Source organism: Muntiacus reevesi, chromosome 19 (assembly GCF_963930625.1).
Source record: "Muntiacus reevesi chromosome 19, mMunRee1.1, whole genome shotgun sequence".
Taxonomy (NCBI): Eukaryota; Metazoa; Chordata; class Mammalia; order Artiodactyla; family Cervidae; genus Muntiacus; species Muntiacus reevesi.
The window spans coordinates 56,824,439-56,840,197 of NC_089267.1; the positions used below are offsets into that span (position 1 = coordinate 56,824,439).

The window sequence follows — 15,759 nt, forward strand, 5'->3', positions numbered from 1 at the left end:
CTGAAACTTGAAAAGTCCCAGGCAAATGTGATAAGTCAATCGCCCTAGCTTTATAAAGAGCCTGATGCCTTACATGTGCAGGAAGTGGTTCACTTGGTGTTTGCTGCCTTAATCTCAGTAGTGAGTCCTGTTAGTGTTACGGATAATTGACACTTACTGATTGATTTCTCCTCATGTTGGTTTCTGTCTGCATTTTCTGGGATCATCTTTGACTGCTCTGGCAGAAAGGGGAGGACGGAAAGCCGAAGTGGGATTCTTTGAAAGGGAGGTGGTTAAAAAATACAGCGATGTGGGCCCACCACTGAACATGTAGAATAGAGTTCCTGGGAGAAGAGCCTTTTTATAAAAATTTCCAGGATGCTTTTAATGTGCAGCTATGACTGAAAACCACTGAACCTATAGAAGGACGTGGGACCACCGCTTAACTTTGTATGGTGCTAGAGATAGGGCTTATTCTGTTCATGTCTCTGTTCCTATATTTGTCAACAGCCTTTTATGAAAGAGTGAAGTAAACAGCACTCTTTGTATGCAGTTCCTTTAAAAGCCTCAGTTGTGAATTTTCACTTTTAAAACTCCAAATGCAGCAAGATTACTGTGTGTTTTAAACGTGCACAGATGAGTAAGTTGACGTGTGTCAGGAATCATCAGTTGTCTCTCTCTGAAATTTCCTGGAGCTGAGTTCTCACTGAGCCAGAGCCCTTTAGCTAAGCTTTCTGCCTGAGGCAGTTAGTGGGACACAGAGGTCGAGTTTTGCAGTGGCGCTCACATACCTTACTCAAACTCCCACTAAATAAAATCATGTCTTTGGTCCCTGTTTCTTTTTTTGAATTTCATGTTTTATTTGGAAGAAGGTTCTAAGAAATAAAAGTGAGGACGTGGGGAGATAGAGAAGGGAGGGAGAAAAACTATCTTCAGTGGCAGCGTTATCCGCACTTCTTTTTAAAAATACTTTTTAAATGCTTTCTATTACTTTAAGATTTTTTATTTCTTTGGCTGCACCGTGAGGCATGCAGGATCGTGACCGCTGGCGCCCCAGGGCGTTCCCTTATGCTCACCTCTGCTGAGGGAATCTTGGAGAAGCTGTGTGTGCAAAAGCTTAGACTCACCCCCATTGGACGTGCAAGACGGCCACTTTGTCCACCAGCCCTCATAGCCCGTCATGAGGGGCTCCCTCAGAGGCTTGAATTCCCACAGCCCTAGTACCGTCTGCGCGCCACAGGAAGCCTCCAGCAGAGGAGTGCCCTGCCTGGGCTCACTTATTTCTTACTTCTTTCCCGCTCCTTCTCACGGTCTTTTCCTGGAAACTGGTTTCTTAGGTTTGTTGCGCTGTGATCACCGTCACGGCAGAAGCAGCAGAGGGCGCCGCTCAGGGTTTCCTGCTCCTGGGAGCTGAGAGGGTGTTTCTTACAGTCGCTTGTGGTTAGTTACGTGGCTGCTTTGACGCGCCCCTTGCCTTGGCTGGAATCCCAATCCCATTTTTTTTAATTAATTAATTAATTTATTTGGGGGGGTTGGGGCTCCTGAAGCATCACCTGAGTGGATGGAAATATTCTGGGGGCTAGTTATTTTAATAAGTTTAAAAGTAGTAAACTTTAAACTTCCTGATCGCTGGGTCAGGAAGACTCCTGGAGAAGGGGAATGGCAACCCACTCCAGTGTTCTAGCCTGGAGGATCGGCAGGCTGCAGTCCCTGGGTCACAAAGAGTTAGACACAGCTGAGTGATGTCACTTTCACTTTCAAAGGCCGTCAGGGGAACCCACTGCCTTATCCTGACTGGTATATACGTAATCCTGCTCTCAATACTTCCAGGTTGGTGCTGATGACCTGAAATGGGCTCAGGACTTGGATTATCTTTTATCTATTTTTCTATCATTAATCTCTGAAAACTCAAGAAAATTCTCCCATACTATTGGCCGTTTAAAATTTACTTAATATTGAAACACTGAGAGTGTCATTGATCGTTGAATTTCTTAGCTCAGAGTTGACCTGAGGTGATAACCCCTCTGAAATCGGGGACTTTGTTTTCCCTAGGGCTTATGACAGTAGCTTAAATATTTCCTGAATATCTTTTCAGTAAATGCTGATTGATGGGGACTGTGACCTGGAGATGTAAGCTGACCTCCAAGTCAAGGTCCGCCTCTGTTCAGAGTCAATTTAATAATGCTTTTTGGGGAAAAGATAATAAATATTTCACTGAAGATATATCTTAATTGTTCTTACAGTTTTTAATTCTGAAAGATTTTTTAAAAGGGCAGTTCAGCTGGTTCTTCAAAACTTTGGGGTCATAGACACTTTTGAAAATGTGGTATATACGCTGGAACCTTTCGTTTGTAAAAATATATATTCACAAGACTTGGCCTGCAATGCCTGAAGCTCGGCTGCAAACCTCCTAGGGAAGCCTATGGACCTTATGTTTTCTCCTCTACCGCCCCCTACTGGCATTTCCTCGCTATGGCTGACTTGAAAAGGCTTCTAGGTGGCACTTAGAAATACTGTTGTTTTCTTCTCCAGGGCTGATTGACTATAATTTCCATTGCTTCCGGAAGGCCATCCATGAAGTGTTTGAGGTGAGAATGAAAGTCGTGAAATCGCGTAAGGTTCAGACTCGGCTGCAGAAGAGAAAAGGAGCTGCCCCCAACGGGACGCCTCGGGGGCTGCTGTAGGTGGGGTTTCAGGAACGCCTTTGGAAATCAGACATTTCGGTGAAGCTGCTGCCCTCTGTTGCACTCAAGGAAGAGGAGGAAGGAGATGGGGACACAAGACACGCGTTTGTTGTGAAAAGCTCAAGGAAGAGGAGGAAGGAGATGGGGACACAAGACACGCGTTTGTTGTGAAAAAACTCAAGGAAGAGGAGGAAGGAGATGGGGACACATGACATACGTTTGTTTAAAAAAAAGATCCTGCCACCCTTTCTTTTAATCTTCTCTTTTTTAAATAAAGTAAGCACTTTGAAGCAAAAACTTGTATATTAACAATGAAGTGAAATCTACTGTAACTTCATTACACAAATGTAAACTTTTCTGGTCTGTAGTCAGAAAAAATCCTGTGTGTGTACTGCCAGGGACTGTATATATTTTGCACTTTTTCATGTTTTCTTTTTCTCATGGAACTAAACTTTGATAAAACAACTTTTCTAAGCTTTGTTCTGTCCTTGGTGTCTAGGACATGCATACTGAGTCCGTATCTATGGGGCAAACGGAAATTAATCAAAAAATGATGCATTAGCAATGACTTTTTTAAGCATGGGAATCTTTGCTACCAATTGTTGAGAAAAATCACTTTTCCATGGAGGAACAGCTTGGGGCAGCAAGCTCCAGGAGCAATAAGACCTGTCCCCTGTTTATAACGGATATAAATAGACATTTTATAGAATAATATTAGCACCAAACTTATCTAAACATTTCTATAGCTGTGACAGTGCTTCCCTCCGTGACAGTTTTTATAAAACTCTTTACCTCAACAGACATCTATAAAACCATTTTATACAGAGAGGTTCTTTCTTTCTGCTGTGTTTTTGTTGTCCTTTGGGACCATATTTCCAAAATGGTGCCAATCACTGGAGAGAAATGGGAATGTCGCTAAATTGCAGAGTTTCCGAAGGCTTTTCTGTACCTGCCACTGAGGCTAAAGTAATATCAGAAGCTACATGGTTTCCTAAATGGAGGTGACTGGCATTTGCAGATTTAAAAATATATCCAGTTTTAAAATATATACAATTTTTCGCCTCTGTGGAATGGGCCTCTTGCCATGCAAGAATCCAAATGTTTATTTAGGACCAGTTTCTTTCTTTCTCTTTTTGACGTTGTTCCACAACCACAGGCAATATTTCAGTTCTCGGCCACAGAACTGAATCGTGGCGGGCACATCCGTCACCTCTGAGTCTTCTCAGCTGTGGCAGCGTGCCTCCTGGACTCTGCTTGCCCCCACCTTACGGCTGAGCCAGGGCTCGGCTCGCCTGCAGCATGCTCTGCATGGCTGAGAAAGCCGTCCTGAAAACTGCTAAAGGGCAGGGGCGAGGAGGACCAGAGGGGGCACTGTAGTTAGCTCTGTCTGTTTCTATGAGATTCTGCCTCTTGTGTGTACTTTAGACCAACAGCACGTGAAGAGATTCTAAATCTACCCCCATCCCAAACCATTCCAAGTAGATAATTCTGGTCTATCCCAAGGCTCAGTGCCCTAAAGCATGTTGGCAGGTATTAGAAAATATTCATATGTATATATTTTTAGCAGAGCCTCGTAGGGATAGCAATGCTGATCCTAGCAAAAATGGATAGTTCCTAAAGCAACTTTTCCTTGAGACCATCCGTGGCTTCTTTCTTTCCCATCTCGTCCATTCTTCCCAAGTCCTATTCCTTTGAGGCTGGAAACTGCAATTTAAGGTGGTAGCTGATTTGAGATTTGAGCCCTCCCAAGGATCTGTGCATTTTGGAAGGAAATTTGTAAAAATCATGAAGGTGCCCTAACTCCCTTCCTCATGATTCCTGCTCAGAAGCGCTGTGTAGGATCCCAAGGCTCCAGGGAAGTCTTTTTCCTAATTTCCAAACCTATAACCAACATGGTACCTGGAGGCTATTCTTACAAATCTAATTCTTTAATATTTTTTACACAGTGTTTCTTTCTGAATGTGCAAATACAGAATCACTTTTCTAAAACAACTTTATCCTCAAGATAGAGACATTTGCCTAACTGGTAAATCACATGTTACTTAGGTATATATATTATTGTAACTAGGTGGAACTTCCATTTTTAAGCTGGGTATATGATGGGTTTTGTTAAAATGTGCCTTAAATGCCTACTACTTCAAGAGCAAATGATTCTTTGGGGGAAAGGCAAAGTTAATGTTATGGCATCAGACCCAAGTTCATGGTAGAAAGTACACTCTTTGATTAATGACACTGATATATAGAAACTGCCTCAAAGCCGTCAGCATGGCGATGACCTCTTAGTTAAAGAAAATGGAGGAGTTACGTCTAAGCATTCAGTTTCTGGAATCTGTGCTATTGGAATCACAAAATCTCTTCAGTTCCTTTTTCACTTGTTTTTGATAATGGGACTTAGCTTTCTTACGTGTGGTCACTTTCATGTCTCAAATCCACCACTATAAATACATATAAGTATACAAAACAATGTGTAAATATGAAGCTCAAATACATGGCTATGGTGACTGCTCTGGAATATTTCTGATCATTTTCAAAGGTTGAGAACTTGATCTAGAGGTTTTCAGGGCAATTAGAACTTAGATGTGGGGGTGAGACTCTGAATTATCATCTTTGTTTAGTTTCGGTAATATAAATTAGCGTATATGGCCAGAGTGGCATATTTCTTTTCTTTTTCAGAGTGGCATATTTCTGATGGAATAGACATTAAAAACTGACATTCACAGACTACTATTTTATGAACATAATATATTTTGGACCCTTAACTATAAAATGACTAAAAACAGCAATATTGTTATGTACGGGTTATATGCGAACTCTGTTTGAAATATATTCAAGAAAAACAGCTGAATTGTCTTGATTATTAAAGTATGGTATGCATTCAATTCATGTGGACTGGATGTAATTTGTAATCAAGTATAATATTCATTGGGCTTCCCTGGTGGCTCAGTGGTAAAGAATCTGCCTGCCAATGCAGGAGACCTGGGTTTGATCCTTGGGTCGGGAAGATCCCCTGGAGAAGGAAATGGCACCCCACTCCAGTACTCTTGCCTGGAGAATCCCATGGACGGAGGAGCCTGGTAGGCTCCAGTCCATGGGGTCACGAAGAGCCGGACACGACTGAGCGACTTCACTTTCATCCCTCCATACCTTTGATGGGGACATGGTTGTTTTGGCTATAGAACCTACTTCAGGAAGCTCAAGATTTTGATTCTTGCTGCTGTGGCCCTAATCCCCAGCCATCTAAAAATTCTTTTCCTAACAGTCCACCTTTTGATTCGTAATAAGATTCCACCGTATAATGACTTTACAGGTCCACTCAGAGTTCTCCAAATGGGCTAGCATAAGATGTTATATATGAAATCCTGTTTCTGATTGGAAAATCTAATCTGAAATAACGACGTCCAAGGTTTTTAATCAGTGGTGATATTGAGTATAGGGGAAAGAAAATGTTGTCTTTAACAACATTATGTAATACTAGTAGACGCTGAGTGCGCACAATATACCGTGCACTGTTCGTAAATGCTTTTACGTAGTTACCCTCATAAGCCCAGGAAGTGGGCGCTGTTAGCCTGTGTTACAGTGAGGCAGCTGGGGCCAGAGAGAAGCAGTGACTTGGTTAAGATACTCCTAAGTAAGGCACGAGGCCTGGAGTCTGACCTAGGGATCCAGTCCGTCAACCGCTGCTCCAAGTACCGCACCAAACGTCCCTTAAAATGCCCTCCTTTGGGGAATTCCCTGCTGGCCAGTGCTTATGACTCTGCTTCCGGCGCAGTGGGCAGAGGTTCCATCCCTTGTCGGGGAATTAAGGGCTTCCCTTGTAGCTCAGACGGTAAAGAATCTGCCTGCCGTGCAGGAGACCCGAGTTCTATCCCTGGGTCGGGAAGATGCCCTGGAGAAGGAAATGGCAACCCACTCCAGTATCCTTTCCTGGAAAATCTCATGGACCGAGGAGCCTGGTGGGCTGCAGTCCATGGGGTCGCAAAGAGTTGGGCATGACTCAGCAACTAACACTTAACACATGCCAAGAAGCCACCAAAAAAAAAAAATGCCCTCGTTTCATGAATAGAAAGAGAGGGACTTGAAGTTCAGGGTTTCTGCTGCATGGGCTTATGAGGGCTGACAGACGGAGGCGTTTATAGACACAAGAATCAATAGGTACAGTCCTCTACTGTGCTTCACTTGGAGAAGCTCAACAAAGATGCTTTTTTTCTTCCTAATCCATTAAATAATTCTACTGCCAAAAATAATATTAACAGCATTTAAACATCAGAAAATGTAAATCCTTTTTATAGCCATTTTTTTTTCTTTTTTGGGGTGGGGGGAGCTGTGTGCAAGGCTTGTGGGATCCGTGACCAGAGACAACCTGGGCCACGTTAATAAAAGCACTAAGTCTAACCACTGGACCACCAGGGAAACCACAGCCTTTTGATTTTTTTGAGAAGCATTAGTATATCAAGCTCTAAGAAAATCAAGAAATAATAAGCCTTTGATCTTGGGTGTATTCAATCTTTACCTTGATTTTGTAGTATATGTTGTAATAACTTAAAACACTGATCTGGATGAAAATTCTAAAAGATGCATTTCAACCCTAATCCTTCAGACCTATATTTAAAGTTGCCACTAACGTAACCTTTGCTGGACTCTTCTGTAAGAGGAACCTCCAATCTCACATGTCCAAAATGAACTGCATTCTTTATTTACTAAATGTCTCCCTGTGATGCTGTGATCATCCTCCTCCCCAGGGTCCCTGCCAGAAACTTGTGTCTTTTCCCGCCCTCCTACAAAAAGTTTTATTGTTTCCATTTGGTCTGAGGCTTGGGAGATTGCTCCAGGGTGGTTAGAAAGCTGCCGAATGACTGCAAGAAGAACCCCTAACACCAGAGGGCCTCCTCAAAGGCAGAAGGACTCTGGAGGCTCCGAGTTCTGCTTGGAGGGTGAGTCTTCCCAAGAGATGCTCGCCAGCCTAGCCTGGGGACCAGCCAGTCTGGGGAGGTAAGTCACGTGGTTGCCATCTTCTTGATGCGTTTCACCTGCTTGTCTGGAAATGGGGGCAGGACCCAGGGCATGCAGACCCAAAAGGACTTAGGAAAGTTTCCTCTCCATGAGAATGGCAACTATCTACGCTCCTGGGTTTTACCCGCCCTCATCCTGGGGAGGCTTTTGCATCTCCCGGGAGAGGGTTCAGCCATTGCACCTGTTCTGCCTTTTTAAGAGATATTGGTGCCTCTTCTTGAACCGTTTGTGGGAAAATGACCCTCGCCCACCAGAGCTGCTTCGTCGCCATTCAGAGGAGAAGCCCAGAGAGAGGGAGGTGTGGGAGGCCCGCAAAGGCATGATCACGATGCTGACGGTGGCCTCCATCTTGGTATAACAGCTCCGATGAATCTGGGCGCTCACAGCTAATTGGTAAAGAGCTAAGCTCAGAAAATGGTGCTGGCAGGCCCTGGAGGCCCAGGGAAGCTGAATGGCTGATTCCGGAGGTTGCGACTGGAAAAGAGGTTGGAGGCTGGAGCCAAGGGCATCCCTGGGTCTGTTCTGTCCAAATATTACTGAAGAGAGACCTCAGGGACCACAGCACACTGCTTCAACCGCGTTCTTGACTTGCCTCCTGCTCACCTCCAGGCAATCCCCCAGTCCCTTCAGCTCAGCCTGACAAAGGTCTCCTGAGTCTCTTCTCTCTCTCTCCCCTCCGCTATCCTGGTCGAGCCCACTTCCTCCTCATACTTGAACGTCAGCGCCCTCTCCCCGCGTCCCTCTGCCTCAGCCGTCCATCCACTGCACTCTCTGCACCAGACGGGGCTGACCTTCTAACCGCACGTCCGGCCGCATCGCCGCTTGCTCACTCACACCCTGTGCGGGTTTCTACTGCAAGCAGCAGTCAGACGCCCCAGTGGCATTGGCGAGACCCGGTCTGCCCAGCCCAGACCGCTCCTCCAGCCTTGGTTCCTTCTCCCTCACGAGCTGCGCCGTGGCTCGTTCCTTCATCAGTCATTTTCTGAGATATAATTTTCTTTCATTCAGCAATTATTGATAGGATCTCTATTATATGCCAGACCTTGTGCTTAGTAAAATAGCTCAAAGACAGACGTGACGGTGCAAGGATTTTGATATCTAAAAATAATAGAAAATAAACCAGTTTTAGGCCCTGCAGATGTCAGTGTTTGTGACCACAGTTGTCTTGAATCTTACATTCTCCAGCAAAGACCATGGAGGGCCATAACCAGCATCTGAGAAGTTGAGTTGTTCTTCTAAGAGCAGACCAATAGTGATACTTAATATATCATTAATATATCTTTAATCTACTGTAACTATTATGTTGGCCAAAAACTTCGTTCAGGTTTCTGAACAAACTTTTGCCAACCCAGTAAATGTAAGAAATAGAATGTGAAAGTAAACACGTTTACTGAAGTAGTGCCTCCCTTGTAATTGAAAAAAGAGGCACATTATCTTAAAATTGTGTTGTGTTACTTTGATGTTCAGGCTTTTCTAACTTAATCCACATGCAAAGTCAATATGATTTCCAAATTAGATTTAATAAGAAGTTTATCTTACAGATAAACTTTAATTTTTTACTTTAATAAAATTTTCTTTCTTATTAAAAATTTATTTTAATAAAACGTTTATAATACAGGGCTTTTCAATCTGTTTGTACCAGGAACTGTGAGTGCTGGCCAAGGTGATGTTTATATCCTCCTAATATGTTGATATGAGTTACAGTGGAAGATGTGAGGCAACGCTGATGTAGGAAATAAGGCTAATACAGAGCTTTTTATTTATTTATTTGGCCACACTGTGTGGCTTATGAGATCTTAGCTCCCCAACCAGGGATTGAACCTGCACCTTCAGCAGTCTTGATAGAATATTATGGTTTTTAGTTTTAATGAATGATTTACAGTTAAAGCTGAGATGGAGTTTCAATCTTGAAAAGAAACTATTTTAAAAAGCAGAATGACCTTGTGAATTCATACCCAAAGCAATGTTTGAATGGGATGCTTAACACTGCCATAGGACAGAACTATAGGAGTTAACCCTTTATGAAATCCATTTTTAACTTTCTGTTGTGAGACACAATAAATACAATTTCACATTGCAAGCTATCATGCCCTCATACTTGCAAATGTTACTTTTTAAAGACCCCTCAATAAGTACTATCCTGTCTACTTCCAAGGCATTCTAGTGTTTTTCCTCTTTCCTTTATACAAAAAAAAGACCTCACAATCCACTCTTGGGTCATGGCCTGCCATTTGTAAGCACTGCTAGAAGAAACCCACTGACAAGATCAAAGATACCTGAGGATTTTCTTTCTAACCTAAAATATTTTCCTTCTCTCTTTTAAGATCTTAACAAATGTAGGGAAATTCTGAGGAAGTTCTTTAATTTTTCTTTCATTTGATCCAGGCTTTCAGCTGTGTCGATCAGAAAAATTTCACTTTTGCTGTCAGTAGAGATTTTACTGTATCTCAGGAGCCATTTGTTAAACAAAGGACAGGTGTTTTGTTCCCTTGCGTATTCACAATCTCCACAAATAGATATTCTTGTATTTCTAATACCTTTGTAAGAAGCTTACTCCTAATGATTTCCAGTGCTTGTTATCCGAGGTCATAACCTCAGGAATAATTAATGAATATGTCTTCACCATTCTCCCCTGATTCTGCTAGGTAGCCTTTATAAGAAATTTTATAAAAAAATGTATAAGAAATTTGTCTCGTTGCTTGAGGTCCTTACAAGAGATAGTGTCTTCTTGGAGGATTTTTTTCAAAAAGGATAAAGACAAAATATAAGGCAACTCTCTTCTGAAGAATGATATTTTGGGGAAAAGTTTGCTTTTTATCCTGGCATATATGGTATATATTTCCACTGAAGAACATTTGCACCTAAAGCCTACTTCAGCTTCTGGGGAAGTCAGACTGGCCCAGCTGTTTTCTCACAAGATGTGATAAGGCAGACAAAGTATAGGATACCCATACCTTTTGGTTATTTTATGATGAAAGAATACATGGTAGGAAGTCCAGGACCACTTTTTTTTTTTTAAAGAGGTGGATGACTTGGTTATTATTCGAAATTTGCCTGTAATTGTAAAGAGTATTTTACCCGGAAGCAGGTAAGATTGTTTGTTCTAAAGGCATCAGTATTGACTAATGTTCTGTGGCTGTAGAATTACTGGGAGTTCCATAATTCCTGTATGCCTTGAGCATCATCAACAGAATGTTCCACACATCTATGGACTATGATTTTTTTTTTGAAAGTTTGTGGATGCTATAGTGGTAAATAAAACACAATTTTATTTAAAAGTATTGAACTTTTGATAGTGGTTTTTTTGGTCATTTCGCATTTTCCTAATGAATAGGAACTGAAAATTCTGTGAATGTAGAGAGCAGAGTTCTCAGCTATGCTGACTGGTCTGTCGCTGACCAAGTGCTATCCCTCAGCAAGTGACTAAAAGGAGTCCAGAGAATGACAAATTGGGGCGACAGGATATGGGGACACAAGAAAAAAAGGCAGAGACTGGGTGGCAGAGGGACAGCGCCCAAGAGCTGTTAGGAAAGGACTGCAGGTGCGAGCGGGAACGCGGCTGCGCCTGGCTCTCTAGCTGCCGTCATGAAGCACCTCTCACCCATGGACACCAGCTTTATCTTAGCTGCAGGTGTTTCCTGTAGAGCCAAGTTTAGCAAATGAAAGATCTCGTGTCAAACTCATCAGTTCATCAGAACTAAGGAGTAAGAAATAAAGTATTGTCATTTTTGTTGTTATTTTTAACAGCACCTTTATTTAAAAAAAAGAAGAAATGCAATCATGCAAATAAAGCAAAAGCCCAGTACTAAGCAGGTTTCCTTTTCCTCATCCCTAATATCAAGAGTTGTAGTTTGGGGGGAGATGTCAGATAAATTCAAAGATACAGGAGCAAATTAGGTTTTCAAGAAAAGATATGATTTTTAAGAAAGTCATAGTAAAAGTTATTTTCATAATGTTGCAAACAACTGTTAGAAAATGTTCTTTGCTTAATAATGGGGAAAACTTTTTTTTATATATTTACTTGGCTGCACCGGGTCTTAGTTGCAATACACAGGATCTTTAGATGCAACATGCAGGAAATTTAGTTGCGGTATCTGAAGTCTAGTTCCAGGCCCCCTGCACTGGGAATGCGGAGTGTTGGCCACCGGACCCTCAGGGAAGTCCCAGGGAGAACTTTGAAATGTGGTACAAGTCTTCTGGTGGAAGGAATCCACTGCACTAGTACTGTAAGCACTCCCCTGGTTTCAGGTATACTCACTTGATACCGCTCCAGAATATTTTTTTCTGGGATATAATATATTAGAAAAATGTTCACACAGAATGAGCATGGAAGACATATTTTGACTATAGCAGAAATTAAGAAAGAAAAAACAAAGACGCAATGGATCTTCTCTCCTGGATCCCTCAACTGGCCACCAGATGGTAGACAAAAACAAAACTATTATGCCCGCAATGCAGTAAGGTGAGGCTTGAAAACAAGAAAGAACTCCTTTCTGGCTGACATTTTTGCTTAGGTAACCAGAGTTTAAACGAGCGCCCCTGGTAACGACCAACATCTCCTAACATTAATACCAGCCAGCAAGTTAGTACCATATTAACCACCACAAAGGGGAAATCCTGGGGGAAGAAAATCGGAAAATCTATGGCAGGTTCTTTTTTGTAAATGAGAAATCAAAACCTCATGAACTATTCAAAGTAATTAATAAAATATTAAAAAGTTCATATATGACTTTTTGAGATTTCTTCAATTTGCATTATATACTAGGAATACACTGACATAAAATTTGTCAGTTCAAACTGTTAATTCAACTAAGTTAAATTTTAAAGATCTAATTGGCTTTATTGAATGATTCATGAATTGAGCTGCTACCCATGTAGCAAGCAGAAAGGAGTTCCAAGAAACCTTAATAGGCAGAATTGGGGAATGGGTGCGTCGTTTCAGTTTTAGATACTTATTGGTATGGTAGGGAACTATGTGGAAGGTTACCGCGTTGGTGCTGACCAGAAAATTCCAGGCTGACCAGTTAAGAATGCATTCTTGGAGGAGGCTGTAACTGCAATTAGGTTGGGTATTGAATATTGGTTTCCCGATGGAGGGCTTAACACAAGTGACTCCATTTTGGGCCTGCCATTTCTTTTTTAACTATACAAGTTATAATAGCGCAGCTGCTTCCAAAACAAGTAATCCAGTTAGCTGATGACAGATATTTTTAGTATAAAAAAATAAACAATAGAATTTCAACTGTGTTATACCTATGCTTCCTAAACAAAGGCTAAAGGTCACTACACTACAGTGTTAATCATGGTCATTTCTGAACAGGAGAACTATAGGAGAGTTGTCTTTTATTCATATTCCAATATTAAACAATCATGTTATTACTTTTATGACCAGGAAAAAAACATTTTGGGAATTCCCTGGTGGTCTAGTGGTTAGGACCTCTGTGCTTCCACTGCAGGGGGCTCAGGTTCCATCCCTGAACTGGGAAATAAGATCCCGCATGCCCAGCAGTGTGGTCAAAAGAAAAAAATTCTAAGGGCAGATTCAAACAGTTATGAACATGGGAAGTGATGGAATGCAGAAACAAAGGAAAAACACTCAAGAAATAATAGTGCAGCCAGAAATCAGAGTTCTAGTTCCTCCTCAAGGGAGATATATAAAACCATATATCTTTTAGTCTTTCTATAGGAACTAAGGCACCCCACTCAGGTGAAGGATGGTAACTTCCATCAATCAGTTCAATCGATCAGTTGTGTCCAATTTTTCAGGACCCCATGGACTGCAGCATGCTAGGCCTCCCTGTCCATCACCAGCTCCTGGAGTTTCCTCAAACTCATGTCCATTGACTCAGTGATGCCATCCAACCATCTCATCCTCTGTTGTTCCCTTCTCCTCCCACCCTCAGTCTTTCCCAGCATAAGGGTCTTCCTCCAATGAGTCAGTTCTTTGCATCAGGTGGCCAAAGTATTGGAGTTTCAGCTTCAGCATCAGTCCTTCCAATGAATATTCAGGACTGATTTCATTTAGGATGGACTGGTTGGATCTCCTTGCAGTCCAAGGGACTCTCAAGAATCTTCTCCAACACCACAGTTCAAAAGCATCACTTCTTCGGTGCTCAGCTTTCTTTATAGTCCATCTCTCACATCCACACGTGACTACTGGAAAAACCATAGCTTTGACTAGACGGACCTTTGTTGGCAAAGTAATGTCTCTGCTTTTTAATATGCTATCTACATTGGTCGTAACTTTTCTTCCAAGAAGCAAGCGTCTTTTGATTTCATGGCTGCAGTCACCATCTGCAGTGATTTTGGAGCCCAAAAAAATACAGTCTCTCACTCTTTCCATTGTTTCCCCATCTATTTGCCATGAAGTGATGGAACCACATGCCATGATCTTAGTTTTCTGAATGTTGAGTTTTAAGCCAACTTTTTCACTCTCCTCCTTCACTTTCCTCAAGAGGCTCTTTAGTTCTTCACTTTCTGCCATAAGGGTGGTGTCATCTGCATATCTGAGGTTATTGATATTTCTCCCAGCAATCTTGATTCCAGCTTGTGCTTCATCTAGTCCAGCGTTTCTCATGATGTACTGTGCATGTAAGTTAAATAAGCAGGGTAACTTCAGGCTGAGCACAAGATTCCTGGTGCACCACCCTGTTACCTCATCACCAACCAATCAGAAGAAAGTCACACACCTGGGAGCCCTAGAACTCCCCAGAAAATCATCTGGGAGTTCATGTTTTTTTGAGCAGGAGTCACTCACTCTCTTAGCTTGGCCCTTGCAGTGAACTGTTCTCTGCTCCAAACTCTGGCTTTTTGGTTTGTTTGACCTCACTGTGTCAGGCACATGAACTTGCAATCTACAGCGGTTCAAGGATACTTCTGAGGTTCTAAGAAGCATGTTCCTCTTTTCAAATGGCAGGGAAGAAAGACTTTACATTAATATAAGACAAGAAAGACAACCTGATTCCTTTTTATTGCAGTGAAAACAATCCCAGTTTCAGAGTCAGAAGACCTGGACTTGAATCAGTCCTTCCACTTTCTAGATAAGTAGCCTTGAATGTAAGTCAATGAAACTTGAAGAACCTCTGTAAATTGGATTTCAGAGTATTCAAATCAAGAAATTAATAAAAATCTAGAAAACTTCCTTTTATCAATATGATAAAAAAAAATAATATGTCAGAAAGATATGTCAACTGGGAAAAAAAAAGCACATTCTAAATGTTGAAAATTCTGTTTTATTTGGTGGCCTTACTGAGGACTTTAGCCTAGGATGCTGCCTCTCAGGTATCTCTGAGGAGTTGTTCCAAACTGGTAAGAGAGGAGCCAGAATACACAGGAGTTCTTGCTGGGAAAAAACCAACCAAACAAAAAATGTAAAAAACATGTAGTTGAACAACAAAAGATTACTGTTAATCACAAAAATACAGGTATCTCAAGCTTATGATTTTAGTGCTTTTCTACCTATGAGAAGATGCAAGAGTCTGGACTCTGAGATTATCCTGTCCACTCTCTAGGGCCAGTATCCTGTTTTACTTTATCCTGAATTCCCCTCAGGGTGTACCTTCAAGGGGCAAGTGCAACAGCTGATGGCAGGCAGACAGCCTTTGTTTACTGAAACGGCAGGCAATATTTTGGGGGGCCACAGATAAGAACTTTTAATGTAGCTGAAAACAGAATTTAAGCTTGAGTTCTCTGAGACCTCAATTGTCTTCATCTGTCAAATGGGCATAAATAACACATGTCACTACCAGTGAAAAGGCACAACTTTCCCCTTAGGAGCTCTTGGCTGAAACCCCTTGCAACAGACAAACGAACAACAGGAAAAACAAGCTGAATAACCCCCTGAGTCACTACCAAAGGTCGCCAGTATCTTCAGCTAAAGACAGAAGAACGCTGCATGGGGACTGAAGGAGGCCGGGAACGAAAGGGCCTAGGCAGAGCACCTAGACAGGGGCAAGGCTGTCTCGAAGGTCTGTCAGCATCTCCTCCACTCAGATGCTCTTGCCATTTCGTCGCCTTTCTCAGACACTGGTGGCTCAGGCCGTAAAGAATCAATCCACTTCCAATGCGGAAGACCTGGATTCGACCC

The 15,759-nt window shown here is 42.1% G+C and overlaps 1 protein-coding gene across 2 annotated transcripts in view; it reads left to right on the forward strand.

The window, feature by feature from the left end:
• RRAGD (Ras related GTP binding D) overlaps window positions 1-5,542 on the forward strand; it is a 34,170-nt gene extending 28,628 nt beyond the window's left edge. Inside the window, exons 7-8 of one of the 2 annotated variants that reach the window (XR_010659916.1) lie at window positions 2,512-2,726; window positions 2,783-5,542. Coding sequence is in view for 1 of the 2 variants with exons in the window: in XM_065911430.1 (XP_065767502.1) it covers window positions 2,512-2,663 (152 nt within the window). In the remaining variant the exon portion in view is untranslated. Of the gene's footprint in view, window positions 1-2,511 lie in introns of both variants that reach the window. The other variant, XM_065911430.1, reaches the window with a different exon arrangement.
• The last annotated feature ends 10,217 nt before the right edge of the window (window positions 5,543-15,759 follow it).